General features: G+C 33.9%; 1 protein-coding gene across 2 annotated transcripts in view; it reads left to right on the forward strand.

Annotated features, from left to right (window-relative positions):
- The first annotated feature begins 3,785 nt into the window (after positions 1-3,785).
- The window catches only part of LOC106786414 (synaptogenesis protein syg-2-like), a 112,034-nt gene continuing 94,636 nt past the window's right edge, over positions 3,786-21,183 (forward strand). The window contains exon 1 of one of the 2 annotated variants that reach the window (XM_014747790.1): positions 3,786-4,477. In XM_014747790.1, the coding sequence (XP_014603276.1) occupies positions 4,402-4,477 (76 nt within the window). In that variant the 5' untranslated portion in view covers positions 3,786-4,401. The remainder of the gene's footprint in view (positions 4,478-21,183) is intronic. The other variant, XM_014747789.1, reaches the window with a different exon arrangement.

Consider the following 21,183-nt stretch of genomic DNA (forward strand, 5'->3'; position numbering starts at 1 on the left):
AAATCAAATGGGAATTCATGAAATCTTTTTCATGAGATTTTTCTTGCCACTTAGAAATATATAAAAATAAATGATTTAATTTTTTTTCCCCTGCTTCATGATTCGTGTAAGTTGAACGGATACGAAGAGGGGGTATAGAAGGTTAAAAACGAAAAAGAATGAAACTAACTACGGGTGGTAAAATGTGGCGCAGCGTGAAACGCAGCGGGAACGCAACGGAAACGCAGCAGGAAAATGTTGGCGCGAACGCATGGCTTTTCTACTTCGTTATCGTGACTTCGATGTTACTATTTTACAAGACCGGGAGCAGAGCAAAATGATTTCAAAGAAATTAACTTAAACTTTGTGATTGCGATAATATTTAAATATAACAACTACCTCAAATAAAATAAATTAATTTTACATGTTGTGTATATGTTCTATTAAATATCGAATAACGCGAATATTGAAATAGCATAAAACAAATCTAATATCGTAAATCAAAGTTGCAGAATTCAAAGAGGATAACATAATTTAAATAAATACATTTTTTTTAAAGATAATTTTCTTTTTTTTTGCAAATATCGATGTCTTGGCGTGTTTTTTGTTTTTTTGTTTGTTTTGGTTTTCTTTGCTTTAAACAGAACAATATATATTTTTCTTATGACACAAAATGATTGCTCCGATAAAATCGCAGATACTTTTATTTGCGGATAATAATAAAATAATATTTTTCATTAATTTAGAATTTTTTCATTGGAAATTTGACCGATTAATTTGAGCGATTGTGTAAAGTTTCATGATATAATCGAGTAACAAGTAATATTTTCATTCACCCCGCAAACCTGTTACGATTAGAAAAATTAAAGAAAAGAAAAAGGAGAAAAGAAAAAAAAGATTAAAGGGAGAGTTAGTTATGGTCGTCGAAAAGAGCAGAGTTTGTTGAATAAGGGCTGTGGCAAAGAGTAGGGAAGAAAAGTTGAAAGCAAGAAGGGATGCATGCCGAGAGAAAATGCTAGCAAAGTCCCAAGTCGTTAAAAGTTGAAGGGATTACCTCGGTCGAGCCTCTGGGGAGGCTAAGGTCACAAAGCTAATGTTTAAGGGTCAATTCGAGTATCCCACACACGTATTAAAGTCATTTGTATTGCTATCGTATTTTATTTCCTACCAACAGTATATTTTTTCTTAAATATTATCACCCCATTTTCTTTTATTCTTTAACTAACAAACAAACAAACAAACAAACAAAAATATACTTCCTAAATTTAACGATTATTTAATTTGAAACAACCTCTTTTTCTTATTATTTTTTTATTATTAAAATCTCATTAATATTAATATTCTATGTTTGATCAACAAGCACGGATATTAAATATTACATATTTTATTATTTTACATTTATATATACAATACAAAAATGTTATCGAAGAACATTCTTATGAAAAATAAAATAAGAAAAAAGAAAAATAAAAGTGTGACACTAGAAGCGAAACATCCGAAAAATGTCTTGCTTGTATCCGTAAGTCGTTTTAAAGGAACACACTTATCTTGGACTATAGAGCTAAACGTGATATATGATGTTGTATATCTATTGTCGGTCTTTCTCCTTTCTTGACCCATTCGCAAGCACGAGCGAGCTTTTCCGTAAGAACGTGTTGCGTACGTTGTATAAGCGAGTAACACCTCACGTGGGAGTAATTTAACTTCCCTGCTATTCGCACACCCGGTTCTTGTCGCGCGTCACACCCGTAGAGAATTGAATTCGTTTTAATTCTACGTTTTTTCTCTTACTTCTCTCTCTCTCTTTCTCTCTATTTCTCTCTCTTTTTCTTTCTTTTTCTCTCTTTCTCTGTCTCTTTTTCTATTCCGGTCTATGATGAACCTCGATCGCAAAATACACCTACTAATTTCACTCTCGTAAATCTGTAAATTATTATTATTATTTTTATAACTCAATTATAGTCCTTTTAATTTTTAATCAATAAATCGCTCCTAGAGAGAGAGAGAGAAATAGCAATAAAAAAAGCTATTATAATTGGACAAAGTCCTAATAAAATGAGGAAGAAGAAGAAGAAGAAGAAGAATTTTGAATCCTTTTATTATGATATATATGTAGGAATGAGAAATAATCGAGTGCCGTGGGGGGAACAATGGAAGAATAAAGTATCGTGTGTCAGTTTACGCTGGCTTATCACACCGAGGCTTCTGGGACATTCCCGAACCGGAAGGAAGAAGAAAAGACTTGAAGATCGAACAATCGGGAATGTTCAGGAAGCTGCTGAAAAGGAAGTAGGCACATGGAGGGGAAATCAGTCGTTGGTTAATCAGTTGTTAGAGAGTGAGTGAATACAAAAGAGCTTGGGGACACGTGTGTCGGTATAACGGATGTCGATTGAGTGTATCACATTAGATAATAGCGATTGTGAATCATACTTGTAAGGCTATTCCCATTTATCCAATATTATATATTTTTTAAGTAGAGTTGACCCTGGTGTATGTTAATCTACATCTCTACACTAAACCCAATCCTACATATATATATTTTACCGTCAAATATATGTTATGTATGTTTCCGTCGATTATATTTGAAAAAAGAATTTTGTATAAATAGATATTACACACAAATCTAATTTGATTGATAGATGATAATTATAATATCTCGATTTCATTTTTCTTCATAGAATCGACATATTTTGTTCGATATTCGAATAATGATAAAGATTGAAAAAAGAAAAATAAAGATAAAGATCATTAGAGGTAGAATATCAGGAACGACGTGGATCCTTATCGTTATCCTTTGATAACGAGCAAAGTATCGGTTAAACTGTCTCTTGTCGTATGAGTGAATGCACCGTAAACGTAACTTCTCTCTCTCTCTCTCTCTTCCTCTCTCTCTTTCTCTTCTTCTCTCTTTCTCATACTTTACCTCATTCGTCTCGTTGTCTCTTCTGCAAAACTTTCTCCTACCACAGAAATTCCTCTTCCTTAAATGTATGCATGACTCTCGACCGATTCGCCCCTGTTAACATATAAATTGCCGCTTAACGGCGAGACAATCAGTTTCGCGGGAAGGTAGCTCGAGGTGATGACGGGAAGGGTGCAAAAGGAACGAAGTGGAACGAAGTAAGAGAGAGAGAGAGAGAGAAAGAGAAAGAGAAAGAGATTCCTAAGAAGAAGAAGAAGAAGAAGAAGAGAAAGAGAAAAGGGAGGGAAACAGAAGAGGGGTGAAATTCAATTCAATTTTCTAAGAAACTCTTTAGTGTTCGAAATACAGCCCGCCGAAAGGATGCGCGCGAAGTTAGATGTGCGCCGAAGACGGATAGTAAGGGTAAGGATAAGAGAGAGAGAGAGAAAGATAAGAGAATGGAATCTAAGGAAAGAAGAAGAAGAAGAAGAAGAGGGAAGATGGACCAGAATGACGAAGGGATAACCGAAAGACGAGACAGACAGATAGAGAGGTGAAGAGAGGGGTTTGGGTGATCAGGGGGGGATAGAAAAAGTGTAATAAGGATAGACTCGTGATAGAAAAGGACGAAGAAAAGAAGACGGTGAACAGAGTGTAACGGAGATGGGCTTACGAGAAATAGAGATAGAGAGAGAGAGAGAACAAGAGAAACCAAGCAATGCGAGCGGGGACGATATTCAGGAGGAGGAAGAGAGAAAAGGGGTGGATGAATGAGCGTAAGCTGGACAGAGACAATGGGTTACAGAGAGGGTTGAAATGAAAGAGAGAAAGAGAGAGAAATAGTGAGATCGGGATGACTAACTGACTGGGAGGCTGGTAGGGCAAAGGGGAGTAAGGATTCTGTGCGCGGGCGCAAAACTGGCGCAAACTCTTCGTGCAGCATCTCTCGTCAGTTGCAAGTCAGGAACTATCGCGTTCGCGTTGCACACCCCCTTCTTGTTCTTGTCCGTGATCGTCATCGTGCTTAACCGTGATCCTATTCTTTTTTTTTTCATTTTATAAATCTTTCCAGTGTTGTTTATTTGTGTTTATGCCGCATCGTCGATCTTATCGATCGAAATTCCCAGTTTTAAAACTAAGTGATTATTTAACGATTTAATCATAAGTTATTGTTGTTATTGTTGTTGTTATCGTAGTAGAACTATCGAACATCGAAATAAGTGGAAGCTGAGAAGAGATCGGTGAAAGGAGTTAATTAAAAATATATATATAAAAAAGAAAAAAAAAAAATAAGTAAATGATTAAATATAAATAATTAAGATCGATCAAATAGTATCATCATTGATAATAGTCGAGTTCGTCGTCATCTCAATGATTTTCGGTGGCGCGAAGGCGCCGATTGTTGCGACACGGTGAACGGGGTGACTCGGTGAACGCTGAAGAAAAATACAAGTAAGAAGAATAAGATTGGGAAAAACTGATCGAGAGTAAACATTGAAGATTTACTTCTCGGCAGGATGGATAAAGGCTCGACTAGTAGGAAATGCGGGAAAGTGCGACGTACTCTGTTTCATCTGCTGCTTATAATGGGGGGTAAGTTCTGTATTATGAAACGCGATATCAAGCATCATTCCAAGACCTTGAGAAGAGATTTTCGAGATATCGTGATCGATCAATCTCAATCGATACCCAATATCAATACGATGGATACCAATATGGATGGTTGTTGTGCGTGCGTGTTGGGACGAAATGTTTGTCGCTAGAATTCGAACTAGAATTCGGGATATGCTGTGCCACGTCGACGGATTGATTTTGTTAATATGGAGGCTATTGGAGAACGGATTTTTTGCTAGGAAATAAAAAATGCAAGAGAAAAATGTATAAAAATAAAAATAAAAAGAAGAAGAGGAAAGAAACGAGAAAGACAAATAGCGATTGGCAAGTTCGGTATGCCGGGGATTGATCTTGGGGAGGAAAGAAAAAAAATTCTTTCTTCTTATTCATTTGATCACGCGTTTACGGTTATATCCCGAATTATATGTTCATGTCAGTGATAGCGGTGAACGTTTCGTCTCTGCAGTTTTTTTTAATCGATGCTGCAATTATTACTTCCATAACTTTCTCGCTTTTTTTTTTTTTTAATGTGTAACCTATATATTCGAGGATCTTTCTGATATGTTGTAATCAAACGAAAGCCAAAAAGGTATTCGGTTAATTTGATTTGCAACTCAATGGTTTCTATATAACCATGTTACAAAGCGTTCTTTGGTAAAACAAAGGATTCTACAAGACTACTATCAAGGATGAGGAGAAGTGTTCTTTGATTTTCCAGAATATTTCCTCTCATTTTTATGTCCTTAACGGTTGAATGCGCACATTTGAAAATAAACTCTGTTTCTAATAATAAAAGCAACGTCAAGTTTCGGTATGGATCTAAATTCTCTAACGAGCGATTCTATTCCTCGATCTCTTGTAGACGTCTTAACAGAATTCCACTTCCATTCCATATTTCATGCGATACGGCTTATTGAGTCCCATCTTTTGGATTCGGCCTGTATCCAATAGCCTCTTTCTATCCTCGAAATTTTTCCGAAGCAGATCCTTTGCTTTTTCCTATCCGTGGCTCTTCCGCAAGACTGAGCCTCACAACTTCTAAAAATGAGTGGATAGGATTTGAGGATTTCTAGATGCGAGATACGTGAAAATCGTCGCGAATGGGGGGAAGAATGTATACGTATGTAAGCATATACGTATATATATATATATATATATATATATATATATATATGTATGTATGTATATACAAGCTACTATCCTTTCTTTTCCTTATTTCCTCTTTTCATATTTCTATCTTTTTCGCACTTTTAGAAATCTGTGTAACGTGTTCCTTCGAATCTAACCGGAATTTTTTGTATTTTCATGACAAGGAGAAGACATTGACATCTTTCTCTTTTTCTATCTTTACTTTTTTCACTTTTCCTTTCCAACTGAAAAAGGCCAATCACAAGTTGACCTTAATCGAATACACTCCCCATCCTTTCGTTACTTTGTTGATTTTAACTGGTAATTGTATTTCCCCACTTCTTGTCTCGTTTCGGCGCCGCGTCTATATTATTTCATTTCTCCTGACCGTGCTTGTTTCTCTCTTTCTCTTCTCTCTCACTTTCTCTCTCTCTCTCTCCTTTCCTGTCGTTTTCGCTGAGAATAACAGTGAGCAACCTCCGACTAAACTTGGCGCGCACCCCGCTTCGCAATTACATCTAATTGCTTTATCAAATTAACCGAGCCACGGTTCTCTTCCGCCTTACAATAACACCAGCGATAATTTCTTCGCGCTCAAGTGTGAGAGCGAGAGATAGATAGATAGATAGATAGATAGATAAATAGATAGAGAGAGAGAGAGAGAGAGAGAGAGAGAGAGAGAGAAAGAAAGAAAGAAAAGGGAAGAAGAAAATCGCGAGTACCAATCGGATTTGATGCGCAAGACTTTCCATTTAAAGAATATATATCTGACATCGAGAAAAGATCCCTTACGGATCTTTTCTCGAAACTACTTTACCTTCGATTTTAGAACGGTATAAAGGAAGAGTAAATACTAGCAGTGGCTCTTCTTTTCTTTCCCAATGTATGAGAGAATAAAGAAGATCGAAAGTTGGGTCGAGTACGGTTCGTCGGACATCAGACGGACGGCCTTCGTCCGGCAATCCTTTGAATTAAAATTCTGCTAGAAAGAGAAAGAGAGAAAGAGAGAGAGAGAGGACTATGAAGACGACAATCTATTATTGTCCCAGTGGTAGTAGTAGAAAGAGAAAGAGGAGAATACCAGCACACTCGGAATCAAACTCGGAAAGGGATACGAACTCGGATGATTTCCTCGAGGCACCCGACGGAGACCATTCAGAACACTTTCTCTCTCTCTCTCTCTTTCTTTTCCATCCTTCTTGCCATGACAGTCACAAGTCTTGATGTTCTTCATGATCCTAGACGCGGCAAGGATACTCTCTCGTATATATATACATATCTACGTTAATGAAGGGGGTACTTCGGATGGCAACTTTACAGACCTCATCGACTACTTCTGGCATTGCGATTGTTCCGCAAGCCTTATAGATACCTTCTCATCTTCTCTTCTCTTTGTTTCCCGACTCCTTTCGATTTTCGTCGTCTTTGTATTTTCCCCTCTTTCTCTTCGTTGGTACTTCCGTCGAGTCTCAAGAGAAAAGGAACTACATTTCTTCCTTTTTATCATCGTATTCCATCTCTCCCTTTTCTTTCTGTCTTTCTTTCTTTCTTTCTCTCTCTTTCTCTCTCTCTCTCTCTTAACCGTGTTCTACGTTTCCTTCTCATCACAGAGAAGAATCACGAGTTATATTCTGTTTTCTCCTTGATTATCTCTCTCTCTCTCTCTCTCTCTCTCTCTTTCACTCATTCTCTCTCCCACTTTGTTTCTTTTTCTTTTACGACTGTATGAAGGTTTCGCCAAGTTTCGAAAAAAAAAAGATTAAAAAAAAAAGTCGAAAAAGTAAACCATCCAAAATCCACGTTCCTAGCTTGGGACGATTCTTTCATCTTCCAGCTCGTTCTGTATCCTTCGACGTACGTGCCCCGAATCGATTCACTTTTTTTTTCTCCTCGGTCCTTCCTTCCTTCCTTCCTTCCTTCCTTTCTTTCTTTTCGTCCTTCCTTTTCTAACGTCGTCGTCTTCGTCTATCGACCTCTTGCTTCTCTCATCGAGCTAAAGTTCCATCACGGCGAGGATTTGTCGACACTTTCTTTTAGTACGTGCGAGTCGAGCAAAGTATAATTCGGAAAAAGAGTTGAGCTCGAGATCACGTGAGAGAGAGAGAGAGAGAGAGAGAGATGATGTTGTTGTATACGGGAAGTAAATCGTGTAACGTGACCAACTCGAAATAGCTTTTACTAATAATTTCCATTTTTTAGATTCTTTTCCTATTTCTTGCTCGAACGTAAGAAAAAAAAAAAAAAAGAAGAAGGAAAAAAGAGCATTTATAATCCTTACATTAAATTTTATACATTTCGTACTAACGTCGATATCCTTTTTTTCTTCTGCATTTTTTTTTCCTTCTTCCTTTCTTTATTTCTTTCTTTCTTTCTTTCTTTCGAAAAATTTTAAACAAGTAAAAGTTGATTATATAATATCGTAGATAGTTGCACCTCGTATATACGTGTTCGTTCCTTTTCTTTCATTTCCTTTAGCAAGCGGATTTCATTCTTCTTTAGTATTCAAGAGAAGAGCTTCTTTGCATTCCCTTTCTCTCTCTCTCTCTTTCTCTCTATTTCTTTCTCTCTTTCTGTGTTTTCTACAAAACTCTTACTACAAGTTTAATGTAGGTATATACATATATATATATCTATCTATCTATCTATCTATCCTTTTATTTCTCTTGTTATAATATTTCCCATTTTTTCTCTCATTCTTGACACGCAACAAGCGTACAAGTATTCTGAATTTCGTAACTAAAAAAAAAAAAAAGAAAAGACGTGGATATTCAACATGGTCCACGAATAACAACATTGTTCCTTGAACGGTGCGTTTTTCAATCATAATACCTATTCATACTCCTCATTTTTCTTTTTCCCTCTCTTTCTCTCTTTTCTCTTCTCTTTTTTTTTTTATTGTTTTCCCCCTTATTCGTTCGTTCTCGTTCGTTCGTTCATTCTTATTTCTTTTATTACGAAAGTCGATCGGTTTCGTTATCGACTTTTCAAACTTTTTCCTCTAGCATCCTTGTCGCTGCCGACTGGATACGCGAAACGCGTTGGATTGATCCGATTAAATCGATCGTTCGAACCAGATGGACGCTTTTTGAATTTTTCTTTCTCTTTCTCTTTCTCTTTTCCTCTCATATGTTCTTGTTTATCTACCGTATTATTTCGATAACAATTGTTCGTCGTACACGTTCGCGAGCGCTTCGAATTCGTCATGCTTAAATGTTTTCTATTCTTTCGATTGTAGTCATCTCGATTAGATAGAAAGAGAGATTTATCTTTACAATGCATTCGTAAAAGGTGTAGAAAACAACAACGACGAACTATGGAACACGACATTGATATAACATACTTTAATAGATTTTTTTTTTGTTTTTTTTTTTTTTTATTAAATTGATCTACATATATATGTTCGAATAAATAGATAAAAAAGGGAGAAAGGAATAAGAACAATTTTATTTTTTTCTCGATATATTCTCGCTCGACTCTAATACATTTTATTTTTTAAATCTTTCAATTAATTTACTTATATTCGTAAAAACAAATGTTTTTTTTATATTTTAAAATAGGCTAACAAGATCGTGGGATTTAATCTTTTACTTATCATTCCTTCCTAGAAATTCTTTCTATCGTATTTAAGAACAAATATTTATTCGGAGCAAAAAAAAAAAATGGTTTGGACTGTAGCAAGTTTGATTGAACGCTTAGAAGCAACTGTGTTATAAAAGCAGTCATTTTATCATTACTTTTTTGCGGAACGGATGCGTTCTTGTAGAAGCTAGACCTTCGTTTTAGTCCATTTTCCTCTCCTATTTTTCTTCACAGTTTCTTTCAACGGTTTGAAAAGATCAGTGTAGTACTCTCAAGTTATTGTAACACCCCTTATTCTTATAATCAATCACGTTTCCCGATTTTCTCAACAATGTATAATGAAGTGGCTTCAGATGGTCGTTTTTGGGAGCTAGGGTCGTCTTCGATCGATTATCTGTTTTCCTTCGAAAGATTATGTCATTTGTAAACCATCTGATTTTCTTAAAATAATTGTTAATATTTTTTTCTTTTTTTTTAATTGATTTGAAATATTTTCTCTTTTTATTTTTTTTTGACAAGAAACCAGATCAATTTTATTTATAATCGTTTGTACAGCAAAATTCTTTCCATTTTGGAGATTATTTTTACATATTCTCTTCCATCAATTCGCTAATTATAAATATAATTAATCAGAATAAATTACGGATAACTTTGAAGTTGAATACATTTATTTATTAAAAGAAAAGAAACAAAATAAAGAAAAATACTCATGTTATCTTTTCTGAAATCCGGATTTGCCGGAATAAATCTTCTTATTAAGAGTATTACAATTTCGAGTGCAGAAAAAAAAGGTTTATAAACTAATAATTTAATAATTTTTTTTTCTTGCGTATACTCGTAATAAATTATACAATGAAAAAGTATGCACGCTAATAGTATTCTTTATCTTTTCAATTATCAATTTTATTTCGTAAATTTTTTCAAAATTCTCGCACGTGCGAAATCAAAATGAAATGTATAATAGATAAAAATAGAGATATTTTTATTGTATATAAAGAATCTAATTTAATTTTTCATCGAATTATTTGAACTTTCATCGTGAAAATAACAGTCGCGTTGATCCTCGAAGGATGTTTCTATAACGGCAAAGCGTTAGTTTTCACGAGAGCTCGTTTCTCAGTCACCCTTTGGCACTTCGTTCTCCCCTTTTTCATCCCTTTTTCAACCCTCTTTCTCTCTTTCACTCTTTACGTTGGACGTCAAGAAACGTCCGTCGCATCAAGTCGTGATTTTTCCATCGCTTACTTCGTTGACTATGTATGTTCGATAAGATATTATTTTTCCATGCGTGCTGTTACCTTATTTTCCCTCTCACACACACGCACGTTTTCCTAGCCCTCTTTTTATTCCTTACTTTTATTTTTCGATGAAATATAAAAAGAATCACATTTCGCACATGCGAGACAAAAATTAAATGTTCACACCAAACGAAATAATTATCGATAGATCGTATACATGTATTTACCCATACTTTCGTATTTTACCTGAAAAATATAATTCTTTTTTAATGTTTACGCGCAAAGCTGCTGTACTTTAATTTCCGTTCTATTACTATGATTCTTATGTACGTATCTATATATAATACTATGTATGTATATATATATATATATGTAATATATAAGAGAGACAAAACCGATCGACGGTTTCGAAAAATTTCCTTCCTATCGAAAGGATATCCGACGGAATACGAAATGAATGTAACGTAAAATGAATGAATATAAATGAATGCAAAAATCTTTCTATTTCCCTCCCATCCTCCAGTTACGTTAACGTCCATATCCCAGCGGACATCGTGAAAAGAGTATCGTTTCTGAAACAAAAGAAGAGGAAATCAAATCATCTATAGTATATACGCATTCGAATCGTTCTTGGATAATTAGAACTTTACAGGTTTTTCTTTTCTTTAATTAACGGTTAGCAAGGACTAATATCGAAAAATGAAATAGATTTAGTACGCAAGGAAGATGGAGAAGAAATAAAAGTAACCGTTTGTAGAAATTCATTTGCAGTTCTTTCCAATTTCATTATCGAACGATTCGAAATGTGAATTCATCCTAGTGAATTAATCGCGAGTTGGATGTGTTCTTTTTACGATATTTTAAAAGAAAAATAGAGAGACGAATAAAAATAATTTGATTCTAATGGATAACATTATTTTTCGATAAGTGAACGAACCATTGCGACGATTCGTAAAAATTGGAAAATTTTGTATTTCTTTTCTAAATATTTTCCTTTTTAAATTATTATATCGCTAAATTCGAATAATTAATTTGAAATTTAAAAGAGGATAATTCTCATTACGTGTATAATTTTATTGATTCAAGATGAAATAGGATTTATCTATAATATCTACAATTAAACATTTATTCATTTGAATAAAAACAAAGAAAATATATTGGTGGTCTCCTTCGATTGGGAAACTCTGTATATATAAAATAAAAATATTGAATAAGCTTAAAGTAAATATATTTTTGTACTTGTTAGTCGTTCAATTATCAAATCTATTAGCTCAATAAAATAAAACAAAAGAGAAGCAAAATTATTAAAATAATTTAAATAATCGTATCATTTTTTTTTTTTAAACCGAATAGCTATAAATATTGTATTATTTTCATTTAATAGCGTTAAATGGAACTATTAACAAAAATTTATTTTAAACATAAAACATATTAAGTAATCATTTAGTCAAATGATAGAATAAAAAGTTAGAAAAGATTTAAAAAAAAAATTGAATAAATCGATTTGACTTGTTGCGAACGGTTCTTACGTTGATACAATATTAAATCATTAAAAAACAATTATCCGAGATTTCTGTAAAATTGTACCCATTCGATGATGTGTGTTAAATAACATACGATTTCTCGTTAATGAACGAGGACTAAATTAATGGAAAACAAGAGCTGATATGTGCAAGAACGAACACTCGCGTGTTACGAGAAGAGTATTACCGTGCTGTCATCGAGAATGTGCATTCTCTATCCTTTCGAGCTTGCTTTTATCGAACACGATGAACGAGAATCGAGATGGAATGGGGTTGGAGGGACACCATACGGAAACTAATCGCGCTATTTTGTATGAATTGTTTGTATGAACTGCATTAAATTTAAATCGAACGAGATCATGTGGATCATAGAACGAGTTGCGCGAACTATCGACACAATTTCTGGATTAATTCGCGATTATCGACTTTGTACGCGAATTTATAAACCTATACTCCTTTTTTTCTCTCTCTTCTCGTGATCTCTCATCATCATCTATCTCGTTCAATAATAAAAATTCGATTATTATTCGCGATAGATAGTAACAATTCATTTTTAAATGTCATTCAACAACTTTTTTTGTTCATCTAAGTACGATTTAATAAATTTCATCTTTTCATTTCGACGAAAGGAATGTATAAAAGTATATATATATATATTATGCGTTCATATCGACTTCTTTGGAGAATATCGATTTGCTATAACTGATATCCATCGTTTAACCATGTTTATGTGTTCTTTCTCATGAATAAGAAAGTTCGAGGAGAACCGGCCAATCATAAAAGTAAAAGAAAAGTATAAGATTGCAAGAGAAAGAAATAAGGAAAAGAGAGAGAGAGAGAGAGAGAGAGAGAGAATATAAGCGGAACGATATTATAGAATATGAAAATTTAAGGAAAACACAAAAAATTTAAACCAAAAAAAAAAAAGTAAGAAAAAGAAATGAGAAAAAAAGGGKGGATGAAAACAAAGACGTAAAGTTGGAAAGTGGTTTAACTTCGTTCTGCAATAATTATGCCGTAAGGGATATAAGAAAAAAGACGATTACGTGTAAGAGAAAGAAAAAAAGATAGAGAAAGAGAGAGAAAACAGAGAAAGAATTAAAAAGAAGATATAAGAAAGATTCAGTATATGGTAAAGATGCGAAGGTGGTGGTGGTGGTGGTGGTGGTAAAGTAGAATAGAAGAGAAGGTAAAGAAAGCGAGTTTCGCTGGAGGTGTCTCCGGAGTGTTTCTCTTACCGCGTTACCAGACCGGAATCAAAGCTCGTTACGATCTCCGCGGGTACGGATGAAGTTTTCTACGTAATGGCAAGATGAGGAAGGTTGGATGAAAGAGAAAGAGAAAGATAAAAGGAGGGTGGAAAGAGGGTATAGTTAGAGGGAGAAAGGAGATAGAAAGCTGGACCGAATCTACGCCCGTTTTCTTTATTCATCGTTCTCAAATTGTTACATTCACCACTGTCGTAAAAAGGTCTCGAGATATCTTTACTCGGTCTCTTTCTATTTGTCCTTTCCTCCTCCCCTTCTTTTTTTTCTTCTTTCTTTATCTTTGTTGAAACGACAAGAAGAGAGAAAATCAAGTCAATTAGTTTGTTAGTCGTCGAATGATTTTCTTCCAATCGAATCGAAATCGTCGACCGTTTTGCCTCGGGTCCTCTACCCTCCTTTAAAAGGAGGATAGAAGGGAGGAAGGGAATTCCCTTCCATGACCTTACCGTTTCTTGGAAATGCTTCTCGATCGGAGAATGGCGGAAACGTCGAACTCCGATTCGTACTCCGAAACGAACGACATTCCTGTTATCGGAAAGGAAACGAATCGTTCGCTTTACTTATCTTTCTTACGCGAATGTGGTCTTCCTGCTCGCACATTCTTTTCACATATTTTATACGATTAATAACCTCTTTTCGTATAAAGTCGCTTATGTCGACGATAAAAATGTTTTCCTTCCAAAGAGATATACTTTACTTATATATATATATGAAGTTATATGAAGTTATACGATAAATAATAGACCTTTCTTTTTTTTTCATTTATTTATTTTTTTGTTATTTAATTTATGACTTTTCGTTTTATTTTGGAATCTAACTTACGTATCTTGGGTAATAATATTATTCATTAGGAAGGATATTAGTTTTTTATTAACAATTATCTCAGTTAATATTTTGTAAAAAAAACTGTCTATAATTATAAAGTATTATTGAATATTTAATATAAATATAGAAAACTCAAATGAAAGAAATATATATTGAGTTTGTAATTTAATGTAATTACGTATAATCATATATATGTGTACATATATCTATCATATAAAAATTTTAGAGCTTTTCATACTATCCGTTAGAGATTTTCTCGATTTTGAAAAACCTCGAAGAGAACTCTACTCGATTATCGATACGTGCCACTTTGAGACTTCTCGTAAAGTAGAATTTCCAGTCCTTGTGTATGTATGTGTGCTCTCATTCTCTCTTTCTTTTTCAGTTATATGTAAGGATATCGATAAAGCTCGCTACTTTCCAGTCCTTTTTATTACACCGATTTGATCTCCTGCACGATATAACCCGTTCTACCATATATAATTGATCATTCCCAGCAACGCCTGCAATGTTTCAACGATTTTTCCTTTTTCCAATATTATGAAATTCCCCAATAATAAGTTAGTAATTATCGATGAAAACGATTAATCCGATTTAAGAATATAAACTTATGCAATTTTATTTTTTGTATAAAAATATAATAAAAATTTGGTATATTTGACGAAAGAATTAATTAAAAATCATTTTTGTTTACGATACCAATGAAAGGTACTCTCGTAACGAGATAAACAATTCATTTTGAAATGTTTACTGTTGCAATTATTTTTAATTCGGAAAACGTTGAATTGATCTTGTTGGATTTTTCATTTAAACGAAACGTAAATAAAGGAAATTAAACGATTGGTTTAAATCAAAGGAGAAAATTCAAATAAAATGTCGATTATTTTCATTTCGTATTATTAATCCTCGGATCTAAACAGAAATTTTAATTTCGATCTTTAAGAATTTGACGTAGAATTTAAACGTAACCAAAATTTAATCGGTTTAGTCCACACAAAAAAATTCGTGCTATTTTATTAATATTATATATTATATTTGATCTCAAAATCGACACTAACTTTTTCGAATAGTCGAATATTTATGTTACGAAAGAGATTTATAAAATATTCATTGCGCCTTTTGAATCCTTTTGAAAACGTTTTTAAATTATTTACAAAAGATTCGACCGTAAGATTGAAAAAAATGTCTCTGTAAGAAAAATAAATAAGATTTTAAGAGATTCGTCGACGGTGGTATAAATTGAAGCTTTCTGCATGGTTTCTTCGTTGTCAAATAGCCAATACCGAATTCGTGCTCGATTTCCTTCGTCGTAAAGTGTCAGAACGGTTAACAGGGAGTATATTCGGAGAAATGGTAAACCGAACGGCTCGAAGCTCGTACAAGATTACGTGTAAGGGCACTGATAGGGTGAACGTGACCTCTCTTAAGTCTTATTTATTATACCAACCAGATCGGTTACTCGCCTACGATATACTCGATTTCATCGTGTGGATGGGCTCGTTTGAGAGGAGTTGCACCCTCTCCTCCTACTCAGCTACTGATCTTGATTTGTCGTCTTTCAGGTTTCTACATAATATACGAATGTTACCCTACTATTCTCGAATACGTCGTATCTTCGACGTACAATTTTCAACAAAAATTTCAAATAATAAAGAACAAAGTATGACAGGGAAAAACAGAGAGAGAGAGAGGGAGAGGGAGAGAGAAAAGGAAGAAATAAAAAAGAGAAAGAAATAAAATTTACGATCTTTCCTTACGATACAAGCGTTCTATCTCTCTTTTTTATTTTTTCTTTTTCATTCTTTTCAATGTTTGCCATTCGTCGTCGTCGTCGTCGATATTTGACGTTCGGGCATGTCAAAAGTTTAAATATCATGAATAAAACAAGGGAATCCATATTATTATATTGGAATAAAATTATTATACCGTAATATTAGAAAGAGAGAGAGAGAGAGAGAGAGAGAGAGAGAGAGAAAGATATAATATATTCGATTAATATACGTCAAGATAATTATACACAGAAGCGTTATATATTAAATGTAATACTATCTCCGTTAACGACATTATTCGATTGAACAAGATTTCAGGTTTTATAATCGCGTTTAATAAATCCATCGATATTAATAGGATAACATTATATTTCCGAAAGCTTTGTTTCATTCAACATTAATTATATGATACACGTATGATGGATAGATCGATCGATTAAGGATTTAAATTACATTCATGATGGAAATATTCGTAGTATTATATTCATTGGTGGGTTGCGATTTTTGATCTTGAACTTGATGAAGGTTTTTGGTAGATTTAACATCGGGATTTAAAGATTCACGGGTAAAGAACGAGAGAGACATTTTTGGGATAGTAAATCTATGGTAAAGTATGATAAGCTATTTCAAGGAATTAGAGAAATTATGGGATTTAATTTACGCGTAGTATAAAGTGATTTTTAGGATTGAATTGCTATCAGAGAATTTGTTTAATTCTTCGTGGAAAAACGGACTGACGTTTTGTACTGAATTGTTATAGAAAGTTTCAAGTGAAAATTGTCACTCGCAGTGAGTTGAAATGACAAAAAAATGGAAAGAAGTAGAGGGGGCGTTAAAATATAGTTTCTGTGTTGTGATGGAAAAAAGGGAAAAAAGAAATATATATATGAAAGAGAAGTTTCAATGAAACAGACGAGAATGTATGTTTCGTTCGTTGGAACATCGTTTCAAAAGTAAACTATATACTTTTAATCTTTGTATATTTATATAATATATTTTCATATTTAAACAGATTATAGTATGGTTATTTTAAGGTTTAACTAATCATTTCATGAATTAATAGATTTCATAAAGTAACGTCACGTATAGTATATACATATGTGCATAGAATTGCTTATATGATAGCATAAAAGTAGTTTTATAAGCTTACAATCGTTTTGATATAATATATATAATAATATAAATATATATACTTTTTATCTGTTATGTCATATATACTTTTACTATTTTTTCTTTATATATATTCAATACTAGGTCCTGCCAAAATTTTCTTTTGTTATTGAACTTTTTTTCTGTCCATAAATTATGCATCACTAATCGCTGATGAAAACAGCAATCATTAGTTTTGATTTCTTTTCAATGCTTTTTGATCTCAATCAAAAACGAAGAGAGAGAGAGAGAGAGAGTGAGTATTTATGTGAGAAAACGAATGCTTTGCGTAGCTGCCATTCTAATATGAAAGTTTCGTAATTCGAAGCAACGCGTAAGCTCGAAATATTACAAAAGGTGAATTCGTTCAATCAAAATCGAAGTACGAAATCATAGAGATTTTTCATTTTTCCTCTTCCATCATCGATCGACCAGTTTATAAAAACATCAACACATCAACGCATTTCTAACGGTATTCTAATACATCAATACCTACGTCTTTTCTTTTTTTTTTCTTCTCTTTTTATTTTTCCCATTTTTCATGGATCATTTGATTCACACGGATTTCTTTACCTCCTTCGATCTCCATTTAGTTTTCGGGTCACTGTGTCCTTTAATTAGTGCAATCAATGTTCACGAGAAGAAGAAGAAAAAGAAGAAGAAGAAAATTTTCAATTAAATAAACGATCATTTTCCTTGCCCTCGTATCGATTTCGAACACGTCGCATGGTTCTTGATCTTTCTTTGACATTTTTTTCAATATAATAGTTTTATTTTCTCAATTGCATTATCTCAGCATTTTATTAATCGAATCAAAACGAAAAATGCATTTCTTCAGCACCATGGAAGTCACAGGTGATCCTCTTCTCCCCCAACCCCCAACCAGTAAGATAAATGCATTGTACATAATTACACACATTTCAATTATTTCTTCGAAATAATATTTCAATGTAATGTGTAACGTGTTATAAAAATTTGGTATTAACGTTACTCGCAAGGTATGTGAACAATTAACGTAACATTCAATATATAAAATATATCTCTCTCTTTGTTATATTTTTTTTCTCTCCTTTCATTCGAAAAAAAATTAGAATTCGTATTCTACGATATTTACGATAACTTCTTCGGTCCCCTATATCTTCTCTGTTCCGACACTTTTCGTATAACGTTAAAGAAAAAGAAACGTAAAAGAGGATTCCAGTTAAAGATGAAATACAGTAATATCAAGGAAAAACAAAAAGCCTAAGATCGTTTTCACGGACCTACGATGCAATTCTTACGTGAAAACGAGAGCACGACTCTGTCTTGATTTCCTTTTCATACTTTCATGCAAATCTCGTTTTACACACGTTGAAAACTGATACCGCGAACCGATCTTTTCGCGTACGTGCACGACTTTTCTCTTTCACTTTCTTTCTTTCTTTCTTTCTGGATATAAAGAGAATAAAAATAAAGAAAGTAAGAAAGGAAAAGATAGAAAGAGAAAGATAGAAAGAGAGAGAGAGAGAGAGCGCTTAGAAGAAAACTCGTACGGAGAAACTCTTCTCAACGGTAAGGATCCAGAAAATCCATGCAAATTTTATTGCTCGGACGGACGCTCGTTCGAGATAGAAAAAGAAAAAGAGTTAAAAAAAAAAAAGGAAAAAATAGAAGAAGAAGAAGTAAAAGGAAAAGAAGAAAGGTAACCTCGAAACGGTTTGTCAGTTAACATCGAAGAGGGATTTCTTAAGCGGTTGTCGGTTTTAACATCGAAGAAGAAACTTCGCAAAAGAAGTACAAGAAAAAGAGAATGAAAATAATAACAACAAAAAATAGATGAATAGATAAAGGGAGTGAGAAAGATGGAAGGAAAGAAAAACGGGAAAAAATGTTAATAAGAAAAAGGGAGAGGGGTCCGGAAAAAGACAAGAAGAAGAAGACTCAGGATGTAATTCTGTAAATACGTTCCGGTTTTGGTTCCGCTCAACTGAACACGACAACCCCTCTACTGCCACTTTTATCCCCATTTCCACGACTTTTCCCATCAGTGGGAAATAAAAGGATAGAAAAAGAAAAGAAAAAAAAAGAAAAACTTGAGAAAGAAATAAAATGTGGAAAAGAACCCGAAAGAGAGGGAGAGAGAGAGAGAGAGAGAGAGAGAGAGAGAGAGAGAAAGGTAATTAAAAAAAGAAAAAAAAAAAAGGGGGAAAGGATTATAATCAAGTGCGTGGCACGTGTGGTGCAACGTGTGCGCTTGTGGTCGAGGCCGACTTTTTTGCGGTTCAAAGAGCCAGAAAATGGCCGTGCACATATACACAGGTAGACACACATAGAAAACAGGGACCGTCCTTTTTGCGAGAGAAAAGAAGTACTAAATGGCGAGTCGTAGCACGGGAAATAATTTCATCGGCAACGTTGAAAGACTCGATTAATGTATCTTGAACTCTCATTCTTCTCTCTCTTCCTCTTTCTCTCTCTCACACACACACATAAACACGCTCTTTTATAGGTGAGCCTTTTAATTAACTAGTCCTTCTTTTTTCTTTCTCTCTCTCTCTCTCTCTCTCTTTCTCTCTATATTGCTATTTTTAATTTTATCTTTTTCCCCTTATTCGTCTTTCTTCTCTTAATTCAAGTGTTTACACTATACAAACGTGACACTTTACCACGTTTATAACAAATTTTTAACTAAACTTTTGGCCAAATTCGAGTAGGTTACATTACCTCGAGCCACGTCACGACGAATCGTTGCTGTCGAGTTTGCGAGAGATCATATTTTTTCCGTAGGTGTTGTTGGTGATAGGACAGAAAAAAAGAGTGAGAGAGAGAGAGAGATAGCTCGGTGGACGAGTGACGCAGGTGCAGTTTGTTGCTGAAGCAGCTGTATACTCGTGATAACAATATTTAATCGTCCTTTCTCTCTCTTTCTCTATTCTTTTTCGGCTTCCTATTTATCTCTCTCTCTCTTCCCCCTTCACTCGTTTTACTTGTTTACTCGTTACGCGATTGTTGCTTTCCCAAGTAAAATAAAGTCGTTTAAAAAAGCAGTTATTCTTCGAAAGACAATCTTAACTGCACATAGATATACTTTTTACATTACGTTTCATATTTGTTTTTTTACATTACAAATCATTTATTTTCTACTTTCATATTCCCTCAAATCTCCATTCTCAAAACGATCAGATTTTTATCGAGATTTTCACGAGGTTGGTTGGTTGGTTGGTTGGTTGGTAGGTACGTTTTAACCGTAAGAGAAAATTCACCGTTCCATAGGCGTACGTGGAAGATAAAATCTTCTATAACTAAAAAAGAAAGAAAGAGAGAGAGAAAGAGAGGGAGAGAGGGAGAGGCTTCCTGGAAAAGCCGGAATGGAAAAGAAAATGGATTTGAGAAGAGTTTACTGACGTAGGATTTTGAGTCGCGTTAAGAACGTCCCTTGCTTTTAAATCTCGTCATAAATTTTCACATCAGAATATCGATATAATATATTTTACTTTGGTATATCAACAATAGAATTACACACATTTTCATTACTAAATTATATTATCAAACGCGTCCGTGAAAATACTTTATTCTTTTTTCTCCTTACTATTTAATCCGATTAACTGAGACATACTTTGTAGTATCCTTGTTTTTTTTTTTTTTACATTTTTTGTCCTAAACAAATTGTACTTTTCATTTTTCTAAATTAAACCGAAAAATTATATAAAAAATCATTCGAATAGTTTTATTTAATTAAATTTACGACAATGAAGAAGAAAATTCGTATAAGACGAAAAATAGTCTCTTATATTCGTATATTGAAGCAAGCAAACGAGCCTAATTCTTAAGTATAATTTTGAAGAGTCGACTTATTCTTGTCGAAGTGTTATCCATCGAAGAGAGAATTCGGTTAGCTTTCGTTTCAGCCAGAGCTTCCCGAGTATTCCGTTAAACTTCGAGTACCCTTTTCTTCTCCCTGTACAACAGCCACTCTCGCTTCACCGGTCAGGATAATTTTCACTTGGAGAATTGTACGGAGGTAGGTACCCAGGGCTATTCGTTTAGACGTGTGCCGCACAAAGTGATTGATTCTTCGATAGTGATTAATGGTGGTTGCTTGCGAACCGTCTTAATACGTCAGACTGTAATGGACGTGAACGTTCGAAATGCGATACCATTGGCCGAAGGAATCGTCTTCGTTTTGTTAACGGAAAAGAGAGTGGACGGAAGGAAAGATCTTTTCCT

This window comes from Polistes canadensis, unplaced genomic scaffold (genome assembly GCF_001313835.1).
Source record: "Polistes canadensis isolate GaletaPanama2010 unplaced genomic scaffold, ASM131383v1 scaffold_73, whole genome shotgun sequence".
Classification (NCBI taxonomy): Eukaryota; Metazoa; Arthropoda; class Insecta; order Hymenoptera; family Vespidae; genus Polistes; species Polistes canadensis.